This window comes from Astatotilapia calliptera, chromosome 7 (genome assembly GCF_964374335.1).
Source record: "Astatotilapia calliptera chromosome 7, fAstCal68.1, whole genome shotgun sequence".
Classification (NCBI taxonomy): Eukaryota; Metazoa; Chordata; class Actinopteri; order Cichliformes; family Cichlidae; genus Astatotilapia; species Astatotilapia calliptera.
This window is the reverse complement of record NC_137428.1, coordinates 47,621,414-47,646,233: the sequence shown is the minus strand read 5'-3', so window position 1 is coordinate 47,646,233 and position 24,820 is coordinate 47,621,414. Positions and strand designations below refer to the sequence as shown.

The 24,820-nt window shown below is 39.6% G+C and overlaps 1 protein-coding gene across 9 annotated transcripts in view; it reads left to right on the top strand.

The window, feature by feature from the left end:
* Positions 1 to 24,820, top strand: part of LOC113026380 (pleckstrin homology domain-containing family A member 7-like) — a 150,312-nt gene that overhangs the window by 7,437 nt on the left and 118,055 nt on the right. The window contains exon 1 of one of the 9 annotated variants that reach the window (XM_026175110.2): positions 7,784 to 8,305. The exons of the other annotated variants lie outside the window; for them this stretch is intronic. Coding sequence (XP_026030895.2) covers positions 8,154 to 8,305 — 152 coding nt within the window. The 5' untranslated portion in view covers positions 7,784 to 8,153. Of the gene's footprint in view, positions 1 to 7,783; positions 8,306 to 24,820 lie in introns of those variants that run through there. 9 annotated transcript variants of the gene reach the window in all.

Below are 24,820 nucleotides of genomic sequence, written 5' to 3'. Positions count from 1 at the left end.
TAGTTTTTCACATACTGCTTCTGCATCTTTGCTCAGTTTCGAAATGATGACCTGGTATAATATGTCATCTTGTTGTTGTTCATCTGAGATTGTATTTACTTAATTTCTAGACCTGCTAAGGACCAGACGATTTATTATCGTTATTTAGATATAACGATATTTTGATATGTAAAATCTGTAAAATCTGCTACAAATATAAACACTCGAGCTTTGCCTGAACGACCGTGACACTGACACTGAAAAACTAAGGATGCAGGTTGTGATGAGATGATGATCTTCAAAATTGTGTTTGGTTTAGGGCTGCCATGATTTGTCGACTAGTCACGATTACGTCGACTATCAAAATCGTCGACGACTGATTTAATAGTCGACGCGTCGTTTGAAGCTTTGTAAGATCACAAAAGACGCAGGAATAAGTAGCAGGATTTAAGAGTGTAATAACGGACTGAAACAGAAGATGGCAGCACTGCATATACAAGGATGCCAGCTGCCGTTAAACCCCGAAGAAGAAGAAGAAGAAGAAGCAGCTGTGTCCCAGAATTCATAGCGCGGCCCAGCTTAGTTTCCAACAATGGAGGCACCTAGTTAGTTTTAATATTACTCTTATTATTCTTTCTGGGTCACAAAATAAACGTTTAACATATTTTCAGCCGAGAATGTAGCTGTGTAAACCTCAAATATCAGCTCAGTTTATCAGGACACCACATATTTTCAAAAGCGCTCCGACGTTTTCGGAGACGTCTGTCACCCACTAGCTCGATAGCTAGCCGGGGGCTAGGTCACTAGCGCGGTGAGAACACCGGACTCCCGGCAAATTGTTTTCAAACCCACCGCCGTCTTTCGCTACTCAGGTTAAATATATATGAGTCACTTAGATAAATTAAAAATGTTGTTGTTTGGCTTTTTTTTTTTTTTTTTAGTATTTTATTTGTTCCTGAGTAAATCGGTTTGTCTGAGATTAAAGTTATAGTTTTTACACAGCTGAATAAACGTCAAGCAGACAGCTGATTATCAGAAGTGTGAGATGCTGGAGAATATACTCCGGTGTCCTGTTATATTTTAGATAGCAAGGAGTTTATTAAACTTCACCGAAACAATCTGCAAATTTCATTAAAATTGAATAAACTATCATCTTGTCTTTATTTTTAGTTAGCACCTTAAAAGCTTAAAGCTGTAAGCTAATGATAGTTATATAAGAGCAGATGCTGCTGGTGCAATAAGCTGTAGTTTTATGTCCAATGGATGATGATCTGATTAGTCGACTAATCGCATAAATAATCGGTGACTAGTCGACTATCAAAATAATCGTTTGTGGCAGCCCTAGTTTGGTTCCTCTGTCATTTGAATTCGGCGTGATTGGCGGGGTAAGCACAATGATAGTATCACGAAGCCGTGACAAAGAGGCTTCTCTCAAAGCAGCTTACAATAATGTCGGGAGTATGGATGGCCTTGCAAGACTTAAACACTTTAAGGCTCCGAGTTACATTGGCTGTAGATAGCATCGGCACTGCTGCTGAGTAGTTTTTGTCCTGTAATGTTGACTTTGTTAAACCTTCAAACGGTTTGCTGAACAGGTATGCTTTTTTTTTTTTGTCAGCAGTGTGTGGGTTCCAGTTTTTATCAGTGTCACACATTCAGACCTTCAACCCACCCAGCATGACTGTAGTCTTGATGGAAAAAGGGAAAAAGAGCATTTCCATTAAGAGAATACAGTGCTCCTACTCTCTCTCTGCATTGTAAAATAGCCTTGAATTATTATCAAGCAAACAATGAACAGGACGCAATGACAAGATTAGTAATGAGTCACAGCAAAAAAGGTATTTTTGCCTGGAAAGATGGTGTATTATGGATGTAAGCTGGGTGATGTATTAACAAGTGTTTTTCATTTCTCAGACCCTGGGTTTCTGATGAGTGCTTGCACCCTAGGTGAACACGAAGCTGAATGGACCTAAATATAGGTGTTATGTACAGAGAAGGCTTTGCTGTATTAAATCTGAATCCGCATGAAAGACCGTTTTGATGTGACTTGAAACGGGTAGTAATACACAGGAAAAGCATGTTTTTCCTCATTTTGATGAAAAATCTTTTTCGAGTTTTTAATAAAACTGAAGAACATAGGGCTGGTTTGTGCTCGCCATCTAGAGCCCTTTGTTCTTAAGTGAAAAAGAGGCTTTGTTTTCCTGTGGAGCCCTGGCTAAACCAAAGAATCAACAGTTCTCTGGCAGACAAATAAAGCCTGGAAGAGAAAGCTTTGACAACAGCAGATTTTGTTTTTAATTTTATTGTTTTCATTGGTTGAGAGTGCTGAGCGATTTCTGCTTTTCTTCCTAGAACAGCAGGAAAGTTAAAGATTATTTCATGCAAATGTCAGCCCAAGGACAACATTTATATCTAATGTGGTCTTCACTGGCTTTTTTTTCTGTTCTTAATAGCATTCCCTATAGATATTTACTTCTAACACCTGCTTCTCTACAAAGGACTATTTCTTAACATGTGCCAGGATTATATTGGTTTTCTGACATGCCTTTGCCTCTCAGACTGTCATCTAACACACCTAATATAGACTTAATGTAAATTAGTAACTTCCCAAGGTGTCGAAAGGTAAATAATTCTCTCACCTGCTCTGGGCTTTAGCTTATTTGCTTCTAAATAGCTAAAAGCTGTAGAGGTCACAGTGTTTTTTCTTTGGTATTTGACTAGAACAATGCCAGTTTTATGTATATGACAGTTTTAAGCAGCACCTAGTTCATTTTGACCATGCTCTTTTTTTATGCATTAAAAAATCCCAAATCTCCCTGTGCAAGAATGTTGGCTCTGGAGTGGAGCAAATATTTGATGTTTGCTCGCCTCATAAGGTGGGAGAGATTTTTATAGGATGAGGATGTTTGTAGTGAATGACTTTGGAAACAAGATGAGTGCATTTTCATCAGAATTTAGAAGCCTTCCCATGAGATGGCATCTGCTCAGGCTGCTCCTATTACCTTTTCCTTTTCTTTCACGGTTTCCCCCAGGCTTTTCACATACACGGTATGTGAAAAGCAGTAGCTTAGTAGATGTTTCAGTAGCTGATTTTGGTCAGTGTCTTACCTATTCTCTGTTTCTCTTACCTTCAGTTGCTCACCACTCTTTGTTATCAATGTGAGAATTGTGAAGAGTTATTTCAGTCCTGAAAGCCTTGCCAAGGGATCTAATACACTGCTTTTTGTCATGACTATAGTATAAAAAAGTAAATGTTCTGATAAGCAAGTCTTCACAGAAGTCCACCTAATGAAAATACTTTTCTGGTATTATTGTACGAATTCTATATAAATTGGATGAGTCAAGCATCCAGTCATCACTTATTCAGTATTGCTAATATTGCACCAGGTTTTGACAATTACGCCTCATTTCATTTTGGACATTTTTAGCTAATGCGCCCAAAAAAAACGATGAGCCATTCCCTTAAATTCTTCCTTCAACCAAGGTTTTAGGGACTGTGGGTGGAAAAATGCACCCGTCTAAATAATGTTTCTCAAATGATTCCAATTTAGTTATTTGAAGTAATTTGGTAATGAAAGCTTAAGTTAAAATAAAGACGTTTCTGATCAAAAAAAGTAAGATCAAAAAATGAGATTTAAAACTTTGAACTGCAGATGTAGGTATCAATGAAAAGACACAAGATGAGTCAGTGTTTATATCTGACTCACTTTATTCATCCTGAAAACCCACAGAGATTCAGACAGCATCTCCACTGGCTAATGATTTGAAAAAAAGCTCTCTGTGTGTTTGTGTGCTTAATCACATTCTTTCACTGGTTCGTAATACTGGAGAAACTCTTAACTCTGACCAACTTGAAAGACTTCTTTGATCCTTTTAGACTCATTTTATACTTATTGCAACCTGCACTTTGATAAAAGTGTTTATGTCTTTGCACTCACAAAGCACTGTTTTCAAATGTCGGTGTTACAGGATGTTAAGTGTACATGACCTGCAAAGATGAGATTGACATATTACTTTGTGCAACACTGAATAAAGACAATAGCACATCAAAATTTAACAGATATTTGTGACCTTTAATTTGCATGGTACACTTGTTTCTCTGCAGTTTCTTCTGGAATTACATTTTCACATTATGAATAAATTCCTTTGTATCAAACCATACCTAAAACTTATTTTAAATACCTTTGTAAAAGGTTGTTATCTTATGTGTATGGATGAACATATATGAAAACTGATTTATTTCCTTTGTATCTAATGAGCTTTAAATCATGAGAATAGTACAGCATCTACAGAAAAGAGACATGTATGTGCTGCTTTATATAGATTATAGAGATTAGAGGGATAACTGCCCAGCTCACTGTTTTTTACCCACTGGTTTTTAGTGTGGATTAAACAAGTGAAACCCAATATGTAAATTACTGGGCTTTAAATGTGGCAGTGATAGGCCCTCATCAAACTCACAGCATTTCAGGTTTTTGCTCTTAACTATAATTTATGCGTTTCCTCAACTCATTGTTGTGTCAAACGGACTCCACAATCCACATACTGGCACTTTCTTCAAGGAGTAGTTTTCCTGACAGTGCACCTTCAGTATTCTTAAGGGACTCTTCTCTTCTTTTCCTCTTCTTTTGTCTTTCTCTTTGGGAAAGACCTTAGTCTTTAGGGTCGTGTGTGTGTGCGTGTGTGTGTGTGTGTGTGTGTGTGTGTGTGTGTGTGTGTGTGTTTAACACCATCTTTGGAGTTGGTCTGAAAATGGATCTCTTGAATATTTAACCTTGCCCTGAGGCTGTGGTATTAATCCACAGACTCTTACAGAGAATCTGAGTACAGCACTGATCTGGCAGGCTGATATGTGCTTTATTGTGACATTTAATGGGAATATGATGGATAAGATGTAAAAACAAAGCAGGATGACAATTTGCACATAAAATTTCTGTGCAGCTTTTTGTGTGCTTTTCAATTCATACATATGCTGACAAACAGAGAAAGGGGTCTGGTATTGGATAAATAGCCACAGGCACCCAAAAAAGTTATTAAAATGATTAAGAGGCTTACAGCCGTAAAATGATTATGTGCATGTGAACAATTTTAAAATGACTGCTCCAAATGGTCCTCCATTTTAAAAGGGATTGCGATCCAAAACATGACTACACATTATAATACTTTTGGTAATTGCAGATCTTTTCTGAACTCTTAATGACAAAGTGTCCTGTTGTGATCATTTACAAAGTCCAGAATGTTCTGAACACACTTGACTTTTGACTGGTGCCTTTTTCATTTGTCTTAATCAGTGTGTAGGGGTACAAAGTTCAAAATGAGTTTGTTTTTTTTCTATTATGAAAAGGAAATACAAAAAAAGAACCATTTAAACATTCATAAACTCACATACCATCTATTGAAATGTCAGCCACATCTGATTTCCTGCATGTTGAAAGATGAGAGTGCAGTTATGTCTGTCATGTCCCGCCACTGTACTCAACAGCTATTTTTCATATCAGAGAACATTAACCTCTTGCTGCTTCCCCTTTTGCACAGTCAATCTAAATTTTTATTTGAGCTTGGAAAATAAACTTTAACACTGTTAACAGTAGGGATGGGACTCCAGAACCGGTTCTTGTAGAAAACTGGTGTCTGGTAGTCTAGTTTGTTTGAATTGTTAGTCTGCCTGCGCATCGATCCAGCTTCTTGCGTTTGCGCTGCAGTCAGCTAATTTCAGTTGACGTGTCAGAGGAGGGAAATGGCGACGGAGTCTGTGGCATGGATATGGACGTTTATTTTTATTGCATAAAAGGATGAGATAAATGGTAAAGTGCAAATTGCATCCAGAAAACAAACGACTGCATTATTCTGGTAACACAGCTTCGGTTCTTTGCAAGCATCTGTACAGGCAGCATGCTAACGCTAAGCTAGCCAAGAACCCTTTTTCCTTTACATTACTTCATTTCGAGTAATGAAGTAATGTACTGCATTACTTTTAAGAAAGGTGTTCTGTGTAATATCTGTAATAATGATGTTTTAAAGTAACAACTCCAACAGTGATCACAACAAAGAGGGGAAATACCACAACAAACATGCCATCATGATCTTGGTTCGAGGGGTGGCTCAGTCTATGAAATCAACCATTCAATACCAATACCCTTAAACATACTATGCTTTGTCTAAATGAGACTGTAATTTATAGAATGAACAACAAGTTATGCTAAAGTCAGTATTTTAGCAGTCAGTATAAAACTATAAATTGAGGTCATATGCTAGTTTGTGTATTGATAATTTTCTATACACAATCTTTTTGCTGTTATACTTTGCAGACTCTAAGAAGAATGCAGCATCAGGGCATAATTTTTCATGTCTGGAGGCTACACCCATCTTCTATAAAAAGTATATGGTTTGCTTTGTATCAGGTTGCGTTATTTTAAAAAGCAACTTAAAAAGACAGGGTCTTTGATTTGGTTACTTTCCTTTGGCTGTGTAGTACATCAGCCTTGGCTTTTTCTGTTACAGAGCTGCTTTGCCAATAGTAGACTTCATGAAATAAATCCTTTGATTTTACACTACCTGAATTTTAAGATGTGCTAATTATTGTTTACATCAGTGAAGTGTTCTTGGGCCTGTGGCCTTGAATGATTGTTGGAACCTCTCCTAATCCCAGGATCTTCATAAATTGAAGTCACCTTGGCTTTGCGTAACATTGATTTTTCCCTTCTTTTCCCTTGTATTTTTTTCTGCATCCTTTGATTTTTTTTTTTACCCCCCCATTAAATTTTTCTGTTTTGCCTGCTCCTGAAAATAGCAGGTGTGGAACACTAGCAAGCCACACTATGACGAACGATAGATAACGCAGTCATGGCAGTGAACAACAAGTCAACATGATCTCTCTTAGGCAGGTGATTCTAGGTGAGGAAACCAAAAAGCAACAATAATTTTTATGTCTTGACTGTATTTGCTTCTCTTACACATGCGAGTAACTTCCCTTATTTACTCGCATGTGTATTGATTTGCACGGCAGTGATCCAAGTAAAAGGCATTGTTGCTGTATTTGATAGAAATATTTTATTTATTTTTTTGTCATAATTTAATAAACAATAATGTCCATTATCTTTGAGTAAATAAACCCAGTTAACTAGGAAAGGTATTTTTTGTTACAACACTAAAAAGGATGTTGTTGGGGTGTTTGTAGGAGGGAGGATGAGTTTGAAGGACAGACATGTATTTTAAGAAGTTGTGGAAGAGAGGGGAATTGACTGCACAAAGAGTATTTTGTGGTTGTTTAACAGCTGTTTGATGAATTGCTACAAATATGTAGCAATATATATAAATACATTGTGAGCTAAAATTTTGGCACTCAATGGCATAGCAAAGCAGATCTATTGTCCATAAAAAGAAACGGCAAAAGATCCTCAGCTTTTAGAGTCTGAAAGTGGCCAATAAAGGACAAGAAAGATGTGTTGTTGTTTTTAAAAAAAAGGCAGAATTCTAATACCTTGTACTCAACACAGACTAGAAAGAGTCTGTTTTTATTTTCTCTAAAGGTCTACAGAAGATTGTGCTATAATAAACTTCAGACATGGGAAAAAATGCATGAAATGTAGAGCCTACAAATGGAAACGTGGAGCCAAATCTTATTGCAACTGTTGAATTTCTCCGCATGAGAAGCCCACACATCGCTGCAGCGTAGGACTGACTTGTCTCACTCTTTTCTACATGACTGTTGTCTATGAAGAAAAAGCAAAGCTCGGGACTGGAAAGTGTGGGGCGCCCATCTGTGTTCCTCACTGAGCAAACGAGGACAGACACAAAGGAGGGATTGAAGACCTCAGATGGAAACAGTGAGAGAGAGTAACAACAAGATGCTTGATACAATGTTGTGGCCCTTAAAGTCTGGCTAGCTGTGGGAGACAGTAACACTTCTGTCAGAATAAGGAGGAGGGCAAAGTTGCCTGGGGCAGGCCACCAAAACATTTGTAATGTAGCCTGGAGAGAGAAATCATCTGACGCGTACTAGGGTGGTCAGAAATGGGGAGTGGACAGAGAGAGGACTGGTGACACTGGACAGGACAATAGGAGTAAGATGCTTACAGCTGGCATGGTGGGAAGCAAATCAGGAACCCGTAGGAGATACCAGTAAGAGTTGAACCACCTAGTCATTAAACAAAGAAGTGTTTTGCTGTCGAAGGATGGGTGCCTGCTGCAGTCGTGACCCCACACGGGAGATCGGTCAAGAGCTGGTTCCTATCAAACGTCACGCCGTCTGGCCAAGGGCAGCCAAGGTAGTCACTAACCTCGATGACCATGAATTCTCCACGTGGGATCTCACGTGTCACACAAGGTAAGCCTTCGTACATTATTGTTTCTCAACACACCAGAGTGAGGCACTGACCTCTGCAGAGGTGCTGTTACTGTGGTCCCATATTAAAGTTCTTTCTTGTGCCAGTTTTTTTTTTTTTTTTTTTTTTTTGCTATTCCTCAGGAACATGAAGTGCATTATAGCTCATTAACGTCTTTGTTTCTGGAAAACAACAGTTCCCTTCGGTACAGTATATTGCCCTGCTGGCACATAATGAAACACGTTGAGTGTGGTGGTGGTTGTCAGTTTTATGGGATTGTAATGTTATACAAGAGGCATAAAAGAAGGCACAGACGCACTGAACAAGTTGTGGGTGTGTCTACTGGCAAGCTTTAATGTGGCTTCAAACTGACAAACAGCTGAAGATGCACACAATGCTGCATGAGTGTAGTCATAACGCAAAAGTTGTTGCTGTGTCTGGCGTGACAGTGTTTTACTGTATGCACACAAACAGACAGATCGTCAGCTGAATGTTAACATAAGATTAATTCAGCTTAAGGTGTGTGAGAGCTTTAGTGGGATACTCAGCACTTTCCTTACTCTCAGTCAGCTGGTAGATCATAAAGAGGCCTTGGCACAAGGACAAGGCTGAGGAAACAAGGATGACATGGGAGGGTGATTTGTCCTAGAGATCATTGACTGTATCTTTATTAATCTCCCATTGTCTTTCACATACCTAAATCAAGACAGAACCTGTCACCAGTTTGGCAAAAAACCAAGGAGGGTGTTGGCTAAATCTGCTTTTCAATGGGAAAGAAATGCCTTCAGTTAAAAATGGAGTTGTGCTTTACAGCGTAGCAGCTAGAAAAGAAGATATGAAAAGTAGAATTTAAACATGCTACGATGTATTCACTAGTCAAAATACAGATTTCTGGATTCAAGTCAAGTCAGCAGTAAATTGAGTAAATAATGTCCAGTGTAAACACTGGAGTGCCTATAGACACGCAAAAGAAAAATGAATGAATAAAATGCAACTGGGGTTTTAATTTAAAACTTTGAGGTTAGTGGAGAAGACATCACCCTATCTTTAAAGCTGGAATAAAATTCAACATTATAAGGTTCATCAAGTTATAGTTTAAGCCATCTGTGAAGTTTTCAAGCTGTTTTTTACATTTTAAATCCAGCTTGCAATACCATGAAACACAGAAACAAACATCTTGTGTAGAAGAGGGAGAAAGTTGCCTCATTTTATCCTGGAGGCATTCAGAAGATGAACCTACCCACAGAAACCCAGAGCATAACCAACAAGAAGTGCACAAGACCAAATACTTGTATATGAAGGATTCATATAAGCTCTAGAAATGCTGTAAACCTTCCACCCTAACCATATGGTAATGGGGGCAACTCTTAAAATTGCCAAAAACAGATACATAAATACACGTGTAGACATTTGAGAAAGTGGCCATAGTGATCACTTGATTTATGTTTGTTGTCTTAGTTGCTAGATTCAGGTCCTAATCAGTATAGCATGATGATAATTTATGGTCCAGTTTCAAGTAAACAGACAAAGCAGTGTATGGTTTAGAGGGTTATTACACTGCGACTGACAAATGTCCACAATGGAACCAGTGTATGACATTGTCCATATTTTATAGAAAAAATATAGAAATATTTAGGGAAAACTCTTTATAGAACTACAAAAGTGCTTTACATCAGCTATCTGCCAGGCGCTGTTCTTTAATTCTCTGATTTCGTAGTTAAAATGTACAAATATGAAATATCCGTGCATATATGGAAATCAGCAGCACTCAGTGTATTATCAGTCAGCCACAGCTGACAGCACAGAACATGAGTGTTTCGTGTTTGACATTGGAAACACTTTGTTCTCTGTGTGTTTCTCCCTGCACTGGTAGTGGGAGTAGCTCTCTGGAGGCATCTAATGCTTTTAGCTTTAATGTCTGTTATGGGTGGAGAGCTGTTGCTTTTGTATCTGGAGATGTAGTCAATTATTCAGGAGGAGGATTTAGTTACTAAATGCTCTCTTAAGGTGACACATTTAATTATCACTAAAAACAACTAATAATGGGAAGGACTTGCTTTACTATTTCTCCCATTCTCCACACCTTTAAAAAAGGTCTCTGACTCACTCGCTGTATTAATATTGATCCAATCATGAGAGTAATGGCAAGCGGCTGCCACCAAGTTTCCCTGAAGAGTTTAGCCTGGTTAGATGTCAGATTTGTTTGTGTACCCACTCCAAGGACTGAACAAAGTCCCTTCTGTAGTTTGTTTCAAGGATGGTGGTGGTGAGATCCTTTGGTAGATAAAGACTGAAGAGATTAAAGAGTAATAAAAAGATGACTCAACAGTTTAAAAAAAAGAAAAGAAAAGACGGTTCAGAGTTTGTGGAATAATGGATGTGTTTCAGACTTACTTAAAAATTAGTAGAGTACATATATATTTGTATCCCGCTTTAAAAGGTTATCAATTTATCTTTTAGATATTTGTACCAGCTCTGTCTCGCTGTGGCTTTTTCAGTTATGATAGAAAGAAAAGTGCTGATGGTTTTGTTATTGCTAATGCTTGATGCTGAAATATCTTAACAGCTGTCAGATGAATTGCCTTGAAATTTTATACAGGCATCAGATGTCTGAATGACATTCCCATTAGCCCCAATGTTTTCTTTTTTCTGCTTTTTTCTACAAATGCTAGCAAGCTAAAATACATCAATATGAAACCATTTTATATCTATATTTTTATGCCTCTGAGCCAGCAACAGCTGTATATAGAGGAAATATATTAGGTTGTCCTTCCATTTCTCATTAACATGATATCCAGGTTGCACACTGTAAATTTTATTTTTGAGTGTATATACACATTTAACTTTCAACATTTTAATAGTAATCAGTAATAAATGCATAGGAAATATCAGAAAACTTTACATTAGCTGACTCGCAATCAACCATATAAGCCCGATAACTCTAGAACTGTATACCTCTTCTTTGTTAACTCTCCACGAAATCCAGTTCCCAAAGGCACCCCTGAAAATGTATTGAATTTATTCCTCCTATGTCAAAAAAATCTAAGTTCCTGTTTAGTAGTCACTCATCATTAATAACTTGAGTTAGAGTAAACGTTATGATGTAACAAACTATGACAATTGGAAACCAACTTAATTAATATTAAAACAAGTTTCAAGACACAGTCTTCAGATCCCCGTATTCATCCATTATTAGCTTCCTTGTGAAAGGGTAGCAGTCTCATGAATGCAGGCTTTTGCTTCTTTTGGTATACCAAAAATCTGTGCTCTGTCTTTGTGGGTCTTTAGTAGGGATGAGAATGCTGCATGACATTGAGCTTCCATCTGAGATTTGTGCTTTTTGTGCACTCCTGCCACCATGATGAGGTAGAAATATGCTGGTTGACCCCTGCAGAGAATTTGTTTTTCCAGCTCTGGCTGCTCTTAACACAGCCACATTGTCTTTGTTTTTCAAAATCTCAATCCTTGTCCATGGGGCTGCATTGGGCTCTTGTTTCTGTCCAAACAACTGGCTATTCATATTATAAAGTTATATTTTGTAAGACTCAGCAACTTCGAAGTCCTTTTTTTAAAGAAGCTGAAATCTCAATTTTCTTACTCTGGTATGTTAACCAGCCTCTAGCACTTAGTTCTAATATTTCTATATATATATTTATATTTCTATATATATATGATTGCTTTTGATTGCAGACTCTTTATGCAAACTTTTGGACAATAAAAAGTCCTCATGGCTTGTGTGTCACAATCAGTAGAGGTGCTCTTACTATGGGCCACTTTATTCTCAGGCAGTATTTCTGCTCTGCATCTACTTTGACACTGTACCTGAAAATATTTTGCAACTTTATAGATGAACTTTATGGTTTGAAAACCTCTATAATTAGCAACATTGAAGTATCTGTCTGCTTCTCTATGCTCTAAACTATTGACCTTCACAGTATGACTCTGTGACATTTCCAAACAATGGGAAGGCAATGGCAGAAAGTTTAGCAAGTTGACAATTTACCCATTTCTTTTCTTTTTCTTTTTTAAGGCTTAGTTTAGCCTTTGTTCATGCATAACTTTCCACACTCTGTCTTACAAAATTGCATTTTGAATGCCTCATTTAAACCACCACCATATATTACACAGGTTCATTATAGCGAACACTGAGTGGTGGTTAAAAGAGAACACCTTATGCTAGCTGTATTTTAATGAACAGAGAATAAAACAATTGTTTTAGATACCTTTGATTTGCCAACATATGGTTATACATTTTTTTATATAATATATAAAAAGTCCCCATCTAACCCCTGTGGGTGGTCTTTATCCTTCAAGCTTGGGTAGTCTACCAGAGGCCTGGGAGCTTGAGGGTTCTGTGCAGAACGACTGCGCTCATTTGGACAAAGATCTTGGATGTTGATCCTGTGATCTACTGGAACCACTGTTCTAGCTTGGGGGTCACTGAGTGCTCCGAACACCACTGGGACAACTGTTGCCTTCATCCTCCACATCTTCTCCTCTCTCAGGCTTTGGTACTTCTCTTGCTTCCTGATGTTGATATCACTCGGTGTAGCTACATCTATCACTGCGCTGTCTTCCTCTGCTTGTCCATCACTACTATCTCCAGTTTTTCTTTATCTGAAAGTCGCACAGGATCTTAGCTCAACCACCCACCCATTTTGACCTCGGGACTTCTAGGGCATACTCGGCACACATGTTCCTGTATATTATGCCGGCCACTTGGTTATGGCGTTTTTGCACCTGGCTGTCATGTGCTGAATTGTCTCAGGAGCATCTTTCTGCAGCCTGCACCTGGGGTCTTGCCTCGAGTGTAGACTCCTGCCTCTATGAATCTTGTACTTACGGCTTGTTCCTGCCATGATTAGTGCTGACTTTCAGTCCAGCTTTGTCTGGTCAGTGGTAGGATTTCTGGATGTCAGTCACTTCTTCTGTCTGCTGGTGGTACATACCACACATGGGCCTGGGTCCATGATGGTTCCTTCTTAATTCAGGTGATGTCCAAGCCAGTATGGCTTAAGCTATCTCTCTCTTGCTCATATCTAAGGTAGGCTTGGTTAACATGGGGAGGTCTATCTTAGAGACTCTTACTAGATACAGATACAGACAAGTTTAGAAGTTCCAAAGTTGTGTAGTAAACTGAACTTCAAGGGATGACCTTGAATATCCCTTTGTGTCACCATTGTTAGTAATTTTTAAAAACATTTTTTTTTTATAATTATTAGTCCTTTATTTCTCCGGGTTTAAAAAAAAAAAAAAATCATTGAGATTAAAAATCTCATTTCCAAGAGAGACCTGGCATCATGGCAGCAAAAGTCATGCCAGGTCTCTGTGATTGTCAGACAGTGAGCTTTTCCTCTACTCTTGGCACTAACTGGCTTTTACTTACAAGACTCTTTGAAGGCTAACTGAACTGAGTCATGTTTGGGTGAGGAGACTCAGTGAGGGACTGGTCATTACCATTTCAGTCAGAAGTCAAAGTGATTGAGTCCAGATCAAAAATTAGGATAAAAGACAATAAAGTACATGCAATATGATATCTTCTGTGTTCGGAGGCAAAGTTAATAGGCTGCAATTTATATCAATTTGAAATGCGCCTATCTTAAGCAGATCCAATGCACTGTAGGGCATGATTTCCAGTTAGCACTGCAGAGTCAATATGCATTGTGAGAACTAATGAATCTTTATTTTTTATTTGTCTCTATTGCCCTACAGAAAAAAATATTCAGCATGCAATCACTGAGAAGCAGCTGGAGGGATCCTAATTTAGAAAGCTTGATTTAAATGTCTATTTCTTGTTGTTGTTGTTGTTGTTGTTGTTGTTGTTGTTGTTGTTGTTGTTGTTGTTGTTGTTTTTTTTTTTTTTTTTTTTCAGAAATAAAAGCAAGCATTACATAAAATTTATAAATTGATTTGTATGTCAGTAAATGTAAAGTATTTGAGCCGCATGCAAAGCATGACTTGGTATTTGGAGACTTTATTACTTTCTTCAGTGGAGAAACCCTTTTTGGGAAGTACGGCAGTAAGATGTTTCTTGTAGTTTGCAGGAGAGTGTGAGGGAGGGATTTTGGCCGACTCATCTTTACAGAATTTTGTCCCTGAGGTCCTTTGACAGCTCTTTGGTCTTGCCCACGGTGGTGGAGAGGTTGGAATGGAAGAAATGGACTTTGTGGACAGGTGCGCTTTATACACATTTCAAGTTGAAATTAGGAGTCTCTGTGATTGATTGGTTTGTTGGTTGTGTCAAATTCCAATCTGTGGGAGCAGGGATTCTGGCGGGGTTGTAGGGGACAAGATTTTTATTTCATTAACGACATGCAAATCAATTCATAACTTTTATATAATATGTTTTTTGTTTTTTTTTGTTTTTCCTGGATTTTTGGTTGTTGTTCTGTCTCTCTCCATTAAAATGAGACTACCATAAAAAATAAAGACTGTTCATTTCTTTGTGAGCAAACATATACATTCAGCAGTGGATCTAATATAATTATTTCCCCACAGAAGTTCAATGGAGTAAGATTAATTTCTGTTTATGTAATATCACTAGAATTACAAGCTAAATTGCCTTGCCAGTATGACTGTAATCATTATGCAAGTCAAATGTTGGCAAAACAAAGTTTAGAAATATGTTCTGTGATGTAGTAGGTAGTGATAGTTATTTTTTCTCCAAGATGAACTAATACTAGAGATGACAGAGGAGGGAAATAGGGGAAATTAAATTATTTAGGAAGCACAGGATGATGTGCTATAAGAGGTGATTGAAGATTCGTCCCTTGTTGTCACCTAAGGCATATAAATCTCTAGTTTCATTAGCTTCACTGTCACATTACAGCAAGCATAGTAAAGCTAGCAGAGGTGGGACATAACGAAGTACAGCTACTTTGTTATTGTACATATCTGTACAATAACAAAGTAGCTGTACTGGATCTTTTCTTTTTTTTTTTTTTTCTTTAAACACAGGTATCTGTACTTCTACTTCAGTAAAGAATGTCTGTACTCCCCCCCCCCCCCCCCCTCTGAAAACAATTAAAACTGATAATAAAGCTTGAATTTGATTGATTGAACCAGGATCAGATGGATAAGCTCCATAACCCCCACTACTAGGGATGGGTATCGTTTAGGTTTTATCCGATACCGGTGCCAAACCGGTACTTTTGAAACGGTGCCGATGCTCAAACCGGTGCTCAAACCGGTGCTTAAAGAATAGGGAACACAAGATTGGTCCAAAAACCTCTCATGTTCAGCTGTTTTTTTTTTTGTAAAAAGATAACAATGTTAGCCTTTTCTGCAGCTTTGGAGCATATATGGTATCATTCTTGGCTGGAAGCAGTGCTTAAACAATGGAAAAAACACAAACTTTGTCCAAAAACCTCTCATGTTGAACTGTTTTCCACTTTTTCTTTGGTCATTTTAGCCTTTTTGGCCAGGGTGAAGGGAGTATCTGCCATCAAACAAGAAGACAGCCGCATGTAGCTATGATGATGTCTGCTAGTTCACCTTACATGCATTTAATGTAATAACGTGGTTAGCCTACTCAACGTAAATTACACACGAACAACATTAAGCTACTGACCCAGAGAAGAACGGCTGCTGCTGCCATCATCATCTGTCATCATTTCTGCTACACTGGCAGGGCTAGGGGCCAGGACTCTAATCTTCGGGTTTTTGGGGGATGTTGCTAACTCCGGGTCCGATAGCAGACAACCCACCCGCAGTAGATGTGCACGGTGTGAGGTCTCACAGCAAGCTATCAAATACGGCGCATTTCTCGGCTTGTGCGCTGCTTTTCGGTCTGGTTACTACCGTTTATGATACCGGTACCCATCCCTACCCACTACCCTAAACTGGATAGGCGATTAAGAAAATGGATGGCTTTTTTTCATAAACTTGGTGCCCAGTTTTAACATAATGTGATCGAAACAGTACCACATTCTTTATGTGTGTTCAAAGGTGGTATGATCAGGTTTTTCTATGTCATCCATTGCATGCTAAATGTTATTATCAGCACCATACAATCTTTGAAATTTTCATATGAGGATCATTTTAGTGTTGTTATACTGAACTGATGGTGGATGTAGTCTGATGATAGTGATCTTATGATTAGCATTATATGCTGCCCAGTTAGTGGTCAGCACACAGATTATTTTCAGAGGAGAGAAAGAGGATCAAGACCTTTTTAAAGTTTTTGTACTGTGTTACTCAAGTGTATGTTTTGAAAAGCCTAAAAGAAAAGTGTTTTTTGGAATTGCAAGAAGGAATTGTACCAGCTTCTCTGTATAGCTGCAAAAACTGCTTGACATGGATATCTTTGAAGACTGAGAATGAGCTTATGTGCTTTGATCTACAAGGAGGGCAGTCATGCTGCTTCTTTCCTTTGTGTATTAAATTCTCACTGAATAAAGAGAAGGGTGTGGGGTTTTTTTTGTGTTTGAATCATGTACTTTATGTTGAAGTGGATAAGTATGACGCACATGAGACTGCTGTTGTGCCGGAGGCTTGCTGATGTCCATATTTAATAACCTTTACCTTTTCACACACATTCTGTTTTTACATTTGCAAGAACATTAATACAAGCATTCTGTAAATGTTATTACTAATATGATGCTTTCTGTATTGTCTTTCTCCGCATTACTGTATCAGAATCCCATTATTGTCAACATAATGTTACAATTTGTTTGTCATGCATGACATGCATATTTCTAGGCTTTTATATTGTGAGAATTTTAGAAGGTTTTAGTTCTGGCATTCAGAAATAACCCAGTAACACTGGATTATTAGGCTAATGGAATCAGACAAGCTTTAAAAATAGCTAAATAGTTGCTGCAGTAGACAGAAATGTGGAAGAGTCCAAAAGAAGCCAGTATTTGAAATTGGAGCCTCCCCTACAGCTGTCCCCTCGTTTTCTGTGCTTATCCCTTAAACCCATTTTACATCGTGGGCTAGATACAGCCCAGTTTGATCTGAAGACCAGTGAAACTCCATGCATAAAATGACAAGAAGTCATGATGGTTTATTGTTTATTAATATAAGCAGACTATCCTGTAACTATAAAATATATATATATTTTTAAATTGACACTATTAGTAAGTCCAGAGTTAGTCTCTCATGAAAACACAGTTAAAGGTTCTAAATCTATACATTTCTTCACATTTTCTTAAGCTGTCCAGTGGGCTGGATTTGAGTCTTCACAGGGCAGATTCTGGCTGCTGGGCCTTACATTTGAGACTCCTCCCCCAAACTAAAGATCCATCATGTTTTTTTGAGGGTTTTTTTTTTCCAAATGTCCCACACAAACATTGAGCTGTCATGCAAGGCTTTAAGAAGCGTGCAAAACAAAATTTGATTTTTTCTTTCTTTGTTGCCTCCCACATACTGCCAGTAGTAGTTGTACTTAACTTAACAGGTCATTATACAATTTATTTATTACATTTTGTTGACTTTGTTTTTCCTTTCCTGTCCAAATTCAACACTAGTTGAATATACTAGTTCACTAGTATAATCCACGTTATTTTAGATTTTTTTTTTTCTCGATTTATTAAACTATGTTGATGAATTTCGACACATCGACACTACATGAATTTAGACTAAACCAGAGCACCATTTAACTTTGAATCTCTTCCTGGTTTAACACCAAGTAGGGCTGGGCTATGTCATACCATTCACAGTAATACCAGTGTAATTTTGGGCAACGATAGGAAAATGAAATATTGCGATAGAATATGGGTAAAACGCGCATGAGCAGTGCCTATGTTTACTAGGGGTGCAATGATACACAAAATTCACGGTTCGGTTCGATACTTTGGTGTCACGGTTCGATATTTTTTCGATACAAAAAAAATGTTCATGCCTTTTTAATTTGTCATTTATTAAAATTATAAATATATATTTTAACTCAAAAGTACAGTTTTTAAATTTAATGTTGCTGAAACAAAAGTAATTTAAAAAATAAATATATCTCAGGGCTCTCAAAATTTCAAAATCCCTGGTAGCCCTTCGGGCAGGGACTCTTCAGTTTTTGGTAGCCCAAAGTAAATGTAAGTAGCCCGAATAAAAAAGAGAGCAATTTTTTGATTGATGTTTTGTTTCCTGTTTTGTTTCCTTTACAATATTATACATTAAAGTATAATATTGTAAAGGAAACAAAACATTAATCAAAAAATTGTTGAAAAACAAATTACAACATTGTATAAAAATTACAATCATCAACTCAAATACTTGGTCCTAATTGAACAGAAATTTCTATGAACTTGTAAGAACTGTGTAGGACATGAATCCGTCTGTGTCAGATCCTGAATTTGAAATTTCCGCTGAAGTCACAGGTAAGAGACAAGTGGAACCAAGATCTAGGCCATTTGCTTTTTGAAGTTTGCAAAGACTGCTAAATTTTGCCAATGGTGGTTCACTCTTTGCAACATAGTACACTGTTCTAAACAGATTTTTCAGGTTTATTTTTCGTATGTTATTTGCAATTGGTGTTTGTTCTGGGAAAGATATTGCAGACTGAGCAATAATGCATTTCTTGCATTTCTCATGGGTTCTAATGGGGGCCTTTCTTAAAATGACTGGTCCCAGTAACAAAGGCGCTTGTCGACTCAGAAATCGAGAGAAAACCAACAACACACCCGGCAGAACATTATGTTATTTACACGGGTGCACATAAGTGGTCCGCATGTGCGCATTCGCTGTCAAAATAAAAGACGCGCACCAGATAAGAAGTTGCAACGCGCGTTTGCGTCCATATAAAAAGCACTGTTTTTGTCCGCTAGAGTGGGATTTTCACGGCACATTCCACACCACATCTCTGTGCGTTCATCATTTGTTTGAAGCCAGCTCACCTCCTGCAACCACTTTTCCGAGAATACGTGCTTCTTTTGTGGTTCGGACTCCTTCTGACATTTCTTTGGAGGTAGAGGAACACCAAAGTAATTGCTTAAAGGAGCTTCTTCGACATCTTTAAGAGTTTTAAACAAATGTCTGTCCTCCTCCAGAAAATCTTATGTATGCAAACACGCGTTGCAACTTCATATCTTGTGCGCGTTTTTGTTTTTGACAGCGAATGCGCACATGCGGACCACTTATGTGCACCCGTGTAAATAACATAATGTTCTGCCGGGTGTTCTGCTAGCGGAGTTGACCTGTATAGTAAGCTGTTGCCGGCTACGAGTCAGTTACGGAACCTTCAAGTAACTACCAGAGGTTTCCTTACTACGGTTCGGGGCCGCGGATCTGGCGCGGTAACACCTGTATCTGATTGAGGAATCGCTTATCTTTGGAAAAGAGTTTATTACAGAGAAATGGCTCTTTCCAAAACAAAAGCTATACTATACGCTTCTTCTGGGCTATATTCTCAGCAGCATATTGTAGCGGGTCAGGGCTGTTCGGGGTTCTGTTTGTACAGTTATGTTTTGTTTATGTTGCCATAGTGACGGGTGACGCCCTCTCGCTGCGACGGTGTGTCCTTCCGGGGTCAGAGGGCGCCCTGTGTGTTGTTGTTGCTGTGCGGTTGCCGCGCTGAGCAGTTAATAATAATGGATTGGATTTATATAGCGCTTTTCTAGGCACCCAAAGCGCTTTACAATACCACTATTCATTCACTCTCACATTCATACACTGGTGGAGGCAAGCTACAGTTGTAGCCACAGCTGACCTGGGGCAGACTGACAGAAGCCAGGCTGCCATATCGCGCCATCGGCCCCTCTGGCCAACACCAGTAGGCAAGTAGGGTAAAGTGTCTTGCCCAAGGACACAACGACCAGGACAGAGAGCCCAGGGATCGAACCGGCGACCTTCCGGTTACAGATACGCTTCCCAACACTGCCGCTAGCTAACCCTGAGCCACGGGTTGACCGTGGCTCAGGGTTAGCTAGCGGCAGTGTTCTTCTGCAGATGTCAATAAACGGCTGTGCTCCCTGGCTAGCTCACGGGAAGCAAGACCAAACGACACCTCCGTCTCCTCGTTGTCTGAGCTCGCCACATTGGTGTCAGAAGTGGGATGATGGTGGCACCCCATGTTCTGACCCGAGTGACTTTTCCCCCGCCGGTCGTGACCGGCCGGTGCGCCAAAAGAAGGCACCTGGACATTTGCAAAGTGAAAGCAAAAAACAAGCGCAAATTCAAACGCGATTTGAATATGTCACATATTGACAGTGGCTCACCGATGCCAATGACATAATTACCCAGCTACATTTCCGAAAGAATGCAAAAGCATTGACATATATTTTTCCTTCCTATGATAGCCCGACGGGCAGGGCAGAGATAGATTTTGGTAACCCGACTGGAAAAATCGCTAGCCCCGGGACGTCGGGCTAGCGATTTTGCAAGCCCTGTGTTACAGGCATGGCCCTTTAAGGATGAAGCCTGATGGGAAATGTATTCGGGATGTGTGTAGCGGGACTGCCTGGTGTGTGTGTGAAGAGAGAGAGCGGAGAAGGGGAAAAAGTAACGGTTAGCTACAGAAGAGACGAAAAGAAAATAAATAAAAGGAATATAATAACTCCCTCGACAGCCAGAGTTGTGTCGGCGATGCTCGCTGTGAGTAAACTGTTTCAGCCCACTGTATGCGGTGTTCGTGCCTTAGAGAAGAAATAAAGTTCGGTGAAGCAGTTTCCTACGCCTCCTTCGATCTTTTTGCTAGCGGAGTTGACCTGTATAGTAAGCTGTTGCCGGCTACGAGTCAGTTACGGAACCTTCAAGTAACTGCCAGAGGTTTCCTTACTACGGTCGGGGCCGCGGATCTGGCGCGGTAACACCTGTATCTGATTGAGGAATCGCTCATCTTTGGAAAAGAGAGTTTATTACAGAGAAATGTCTCTTTCCAAAATAAAAGCTATACTATACGCTTCTTCTGGGCTATATTCTCAGCAGCATATTGTAGCGGGTCAGGGCTGTTCGGGGTTCTGTTTGTACAGTTATGTTTTGTTTATGTTTCCATAGTGACGGGTGACGCCCTCTCGCTGCGACGGTGTGTCCTTCCGGGGTCAGAGGGCGCCCTGTGTGTTGTTGTTGTTGTTGTGCGGTTGCGCGCTGAGCAGTTAGCTAGCGGCAGTGTTCTTCTGCAGATGTCAATAAACGGCTGTGCTCCCTGGCTAGCTCATGGGAAGCAAGACCAAACGACACATCCGTCTCCTCGTTGTCTGAGCTCGCCACATTAGCGTCAGAAGTGGGATGATGGTGGCACCCCATGTTCTGACCCGAGTAACTTTTCCCCCGCCGGTCATGATCGGCCGGTGCGCCAAAAGAAGGCACCTGGACATTTGCAGGACTTTGTGTGGGGCAATGGGGTCGTCGGGGACGACTGACCCCTTAGGTGGGGGCTATGTAGCGGGTCAGGGCTGTTCGGGGTTCTGTTTGTACAGTTATGTTTTGTTTATGTTGCCATAGTGACGGGTGACGCCCTCTCGCTGCGACGGTGTGTCCTTCCGGGGTCAGAGGGCGCTCTGTGTGTTGTTGTTGTTGCTGTGCGGTTGCTGCGCTGAGCAGTTAGCTAGCGGCAGTGTTCTTCTGCAGATGTCAATAAACGGCTGTGCTCCCTGGCTAGCTCACGGAAGCAAGACCAAACGATACCTCCGTCTCCTCATTGTCTGAGCTCGCCACAATATTAAACATATCAGGTCCCCATAAGGAGAATCATGTGCTAACGGCTGTCTAAATGACTCGGGTAAAGTTTGTAGCATGCATGCTTGTTGTTTTTGTCTGCTTCCACTTGTCTTTGCACTAGGATGATGTCGGCGTAAATGTGCAGTCATATTCGTTGTGTTCCCACTAGTGCTGTCAGCGTTAATCTCGTTGAAATGACGTTAACGCCACAACACGGCAAATCTCCGTTAACGAGCTACCCCTACGTGGGGCTAGACGGCCAACACGTTAACGAGCTAACTGCGCTAACACACTAGTTCCCACCCATGTAATTGAGCATTGCGTGGCACATCCAACATACTGTTTTACTTTAGTCCATGACGCGCTTACCTTCAGGGTCATACGTCACATGAAAACCAAAATAATTCCAAACGCCAGATCTGAATGAGGGTGGGGGAGATTCAATTTGCCATGTTGCAAGGAGAGCTTAACTTCTGTCTCGCTAGCTTGCCCTGCGCTCTTCCTTCTGACGATGCTGTCTGTGTTGAACGCTCAGTGGATCTGCGCTCGACAGTGCAGCCTAGGCGGAGTAGTCGAACGCAGATTCACTGAGCGCTCAACACAGACAGCATCATCAGAAGGAAAGTTGATAAAATAAATTACAAATTTTTTATTGTTCGATACATATGCGTACCGAACCGAAAGCACTGTATCGAACGGTTCAATATCGATACGAGTATCGTTGCACCCCTAATGTTTACATATGCACATGGCGGCGACGCAGAATAAGAAGGACGAAAGCGGTTCGATGAATGTAACGGATGAACCAGAACTGGTTTGTAAAAATGGTTCAACTTCAGTGGTGTGGCACTGGTTTAGCTTTCGTCCGTCAGATAAACAACAAAGCACTACTTATGGTAGAGCATGCTAGCGGGCCGTCGTTATTACCGTGTTGTTTGGAAAATACGGCACACTTAAAATCAATCCTTTTGATTTTTCTGAAAATCGATGGTGCCCCTTATAATCCCGTGTGCTTTATGTATGAGTTCTGGTTGTGTTTACTGACCTCAAAACGATGTTATGTGGTACACGGCACTCGAAAATCTGTCAAATGTTTCAGTATGACTTTGCTAAGCTACGAAGCCGCACCGCTTGATGGATTGTCGCAGCATTACGGCTATCGTTGGCAGGCGCCTCGCGGAGTGATACGTACTGTGCTTCAACATAATATTACCGTATTGTGTGTGTATAACCTCTTTTTAAGTTTTGTGGATATTATACATGGTTATGCTGAGGATATGTCGGCCAATTTCCACTGGAAATGCCTTTTGGTTAAACTGTCAGCAAGGAATTTGCACTGTTACAAATTTTATATAACTTTAATGCACTTGAAAACAGCTGCTTGTTTAAGTGAAAATACATTGATGGGGTTTTTTGCACTAATAAAATTGTGGAGTTGTAAAGTATTTTGTCTAGTGTCAATTATATCGTTATCGCAAATTTTCAGATGTATATCGTGATAAATATTTTTGGTCATATCGCCCTGCTGTAACACCAAGTCTACTGATAAAGGCAAATCAATCACAAAGACATTTCAGATGATAAATCAAAAAAGAGGTAAATAAAGAGTGATCCTATGTGACTAGTGTGACATTGTATTAAATTGCTAAATATGTGACCACATGAGTTTCTGTTAATAGTACCGGCCAATGGACTGTGGTCTGCTGCAACTTTCTTCTTTTCAAACCAAGCATTTTAAGATTGACTCTTTAGAACAGCCAATAACAGTTGGTGTGTGTATGTCTGTCTGTCTGTCTCATACAATTGTTACAGGCAAATATTCCAACTACTTGTTAATATTCTTCCACTGTAGGTAAAGCCAAGAGATGTGCTTTATACTGTGTAAACCTCTTGTTGTTCAGCACCAAAGCATGCTGTACTAATCAGGTACACAGAGATCATTATGTCCAGTATATTCAAACATTTTGAAGAAATGTCTTTGCTTAGTCCTTGCTTATTTTAACTCTGGATCAGAACCGCAATTTCTTCTAATTGTAGTGTCAGATTACAGCTTGTGAGATCAAGAGATGCGAGGCTTCAAGGCATGATGAAAGTAAGGAATTTGGGGGAGGTGTATTAATAGTATGACTGTGTCTTCTGAGTGTGTATGTGACTAAAGATTGAAGAATCTGGATCAAAAGATCCCTTGGGGTATTGATACACTCACAGACACAGCAAAGTTATTGCATCATTCGAGCTCACAAAGCTTCTCCCAAGACAGTTGAGCACATCATTCAGGTATATATGAACCAGATAACAGTATACCCACTTGCAATTTATCCAGTTTTTATCGTTCCTAACAAGTCGATCCAACCCTTGCATACACAACTGGGCATTAATAATCTTCTGTTTGTATGGAGAGAGTTTTTGCAATCTGCCTGTATTTCATCCAGACACGTGGAGCTGAGTCCCCATGAGTACTGGCCAGCGGTATGATTGATCTAGTCCCCCTGAGAAAGGTAATAGTCCCACCGGGCAGTATCTGAACACAGGTGAGGTGGAAAAAATGTAGAAGCGAAGAGAGATTGTGTCGTATTTCAGAATGAGAGCAAGCATTTGCGTGGGAGAAAGTGCCGGAAAAAGGCCAAAATTAAACTTGCATTTGTTAACATTTTAAGACGGCAGTGGGAGTAATGGTTTAAATTTTGCAGGAGCTGCTGGTGAGGGGACAGTAGTGCAGGGATTATGAGTGCATATCTTGTTAGATGGACTATTTACTACAATTTTCTTTTTATATTTTCTATTTCATGGGAATAGATTTGATTTTTCTATTTTTTTTTTCTGTGTGTGTGTGTGTGTGTGTGTGTGTGTAAAAATAAAGCATCATTTCTGAGGTGGAAATGTGCAGCGGTGTTGCATTTTAAAGTTAGAAAACTGAATCAAGG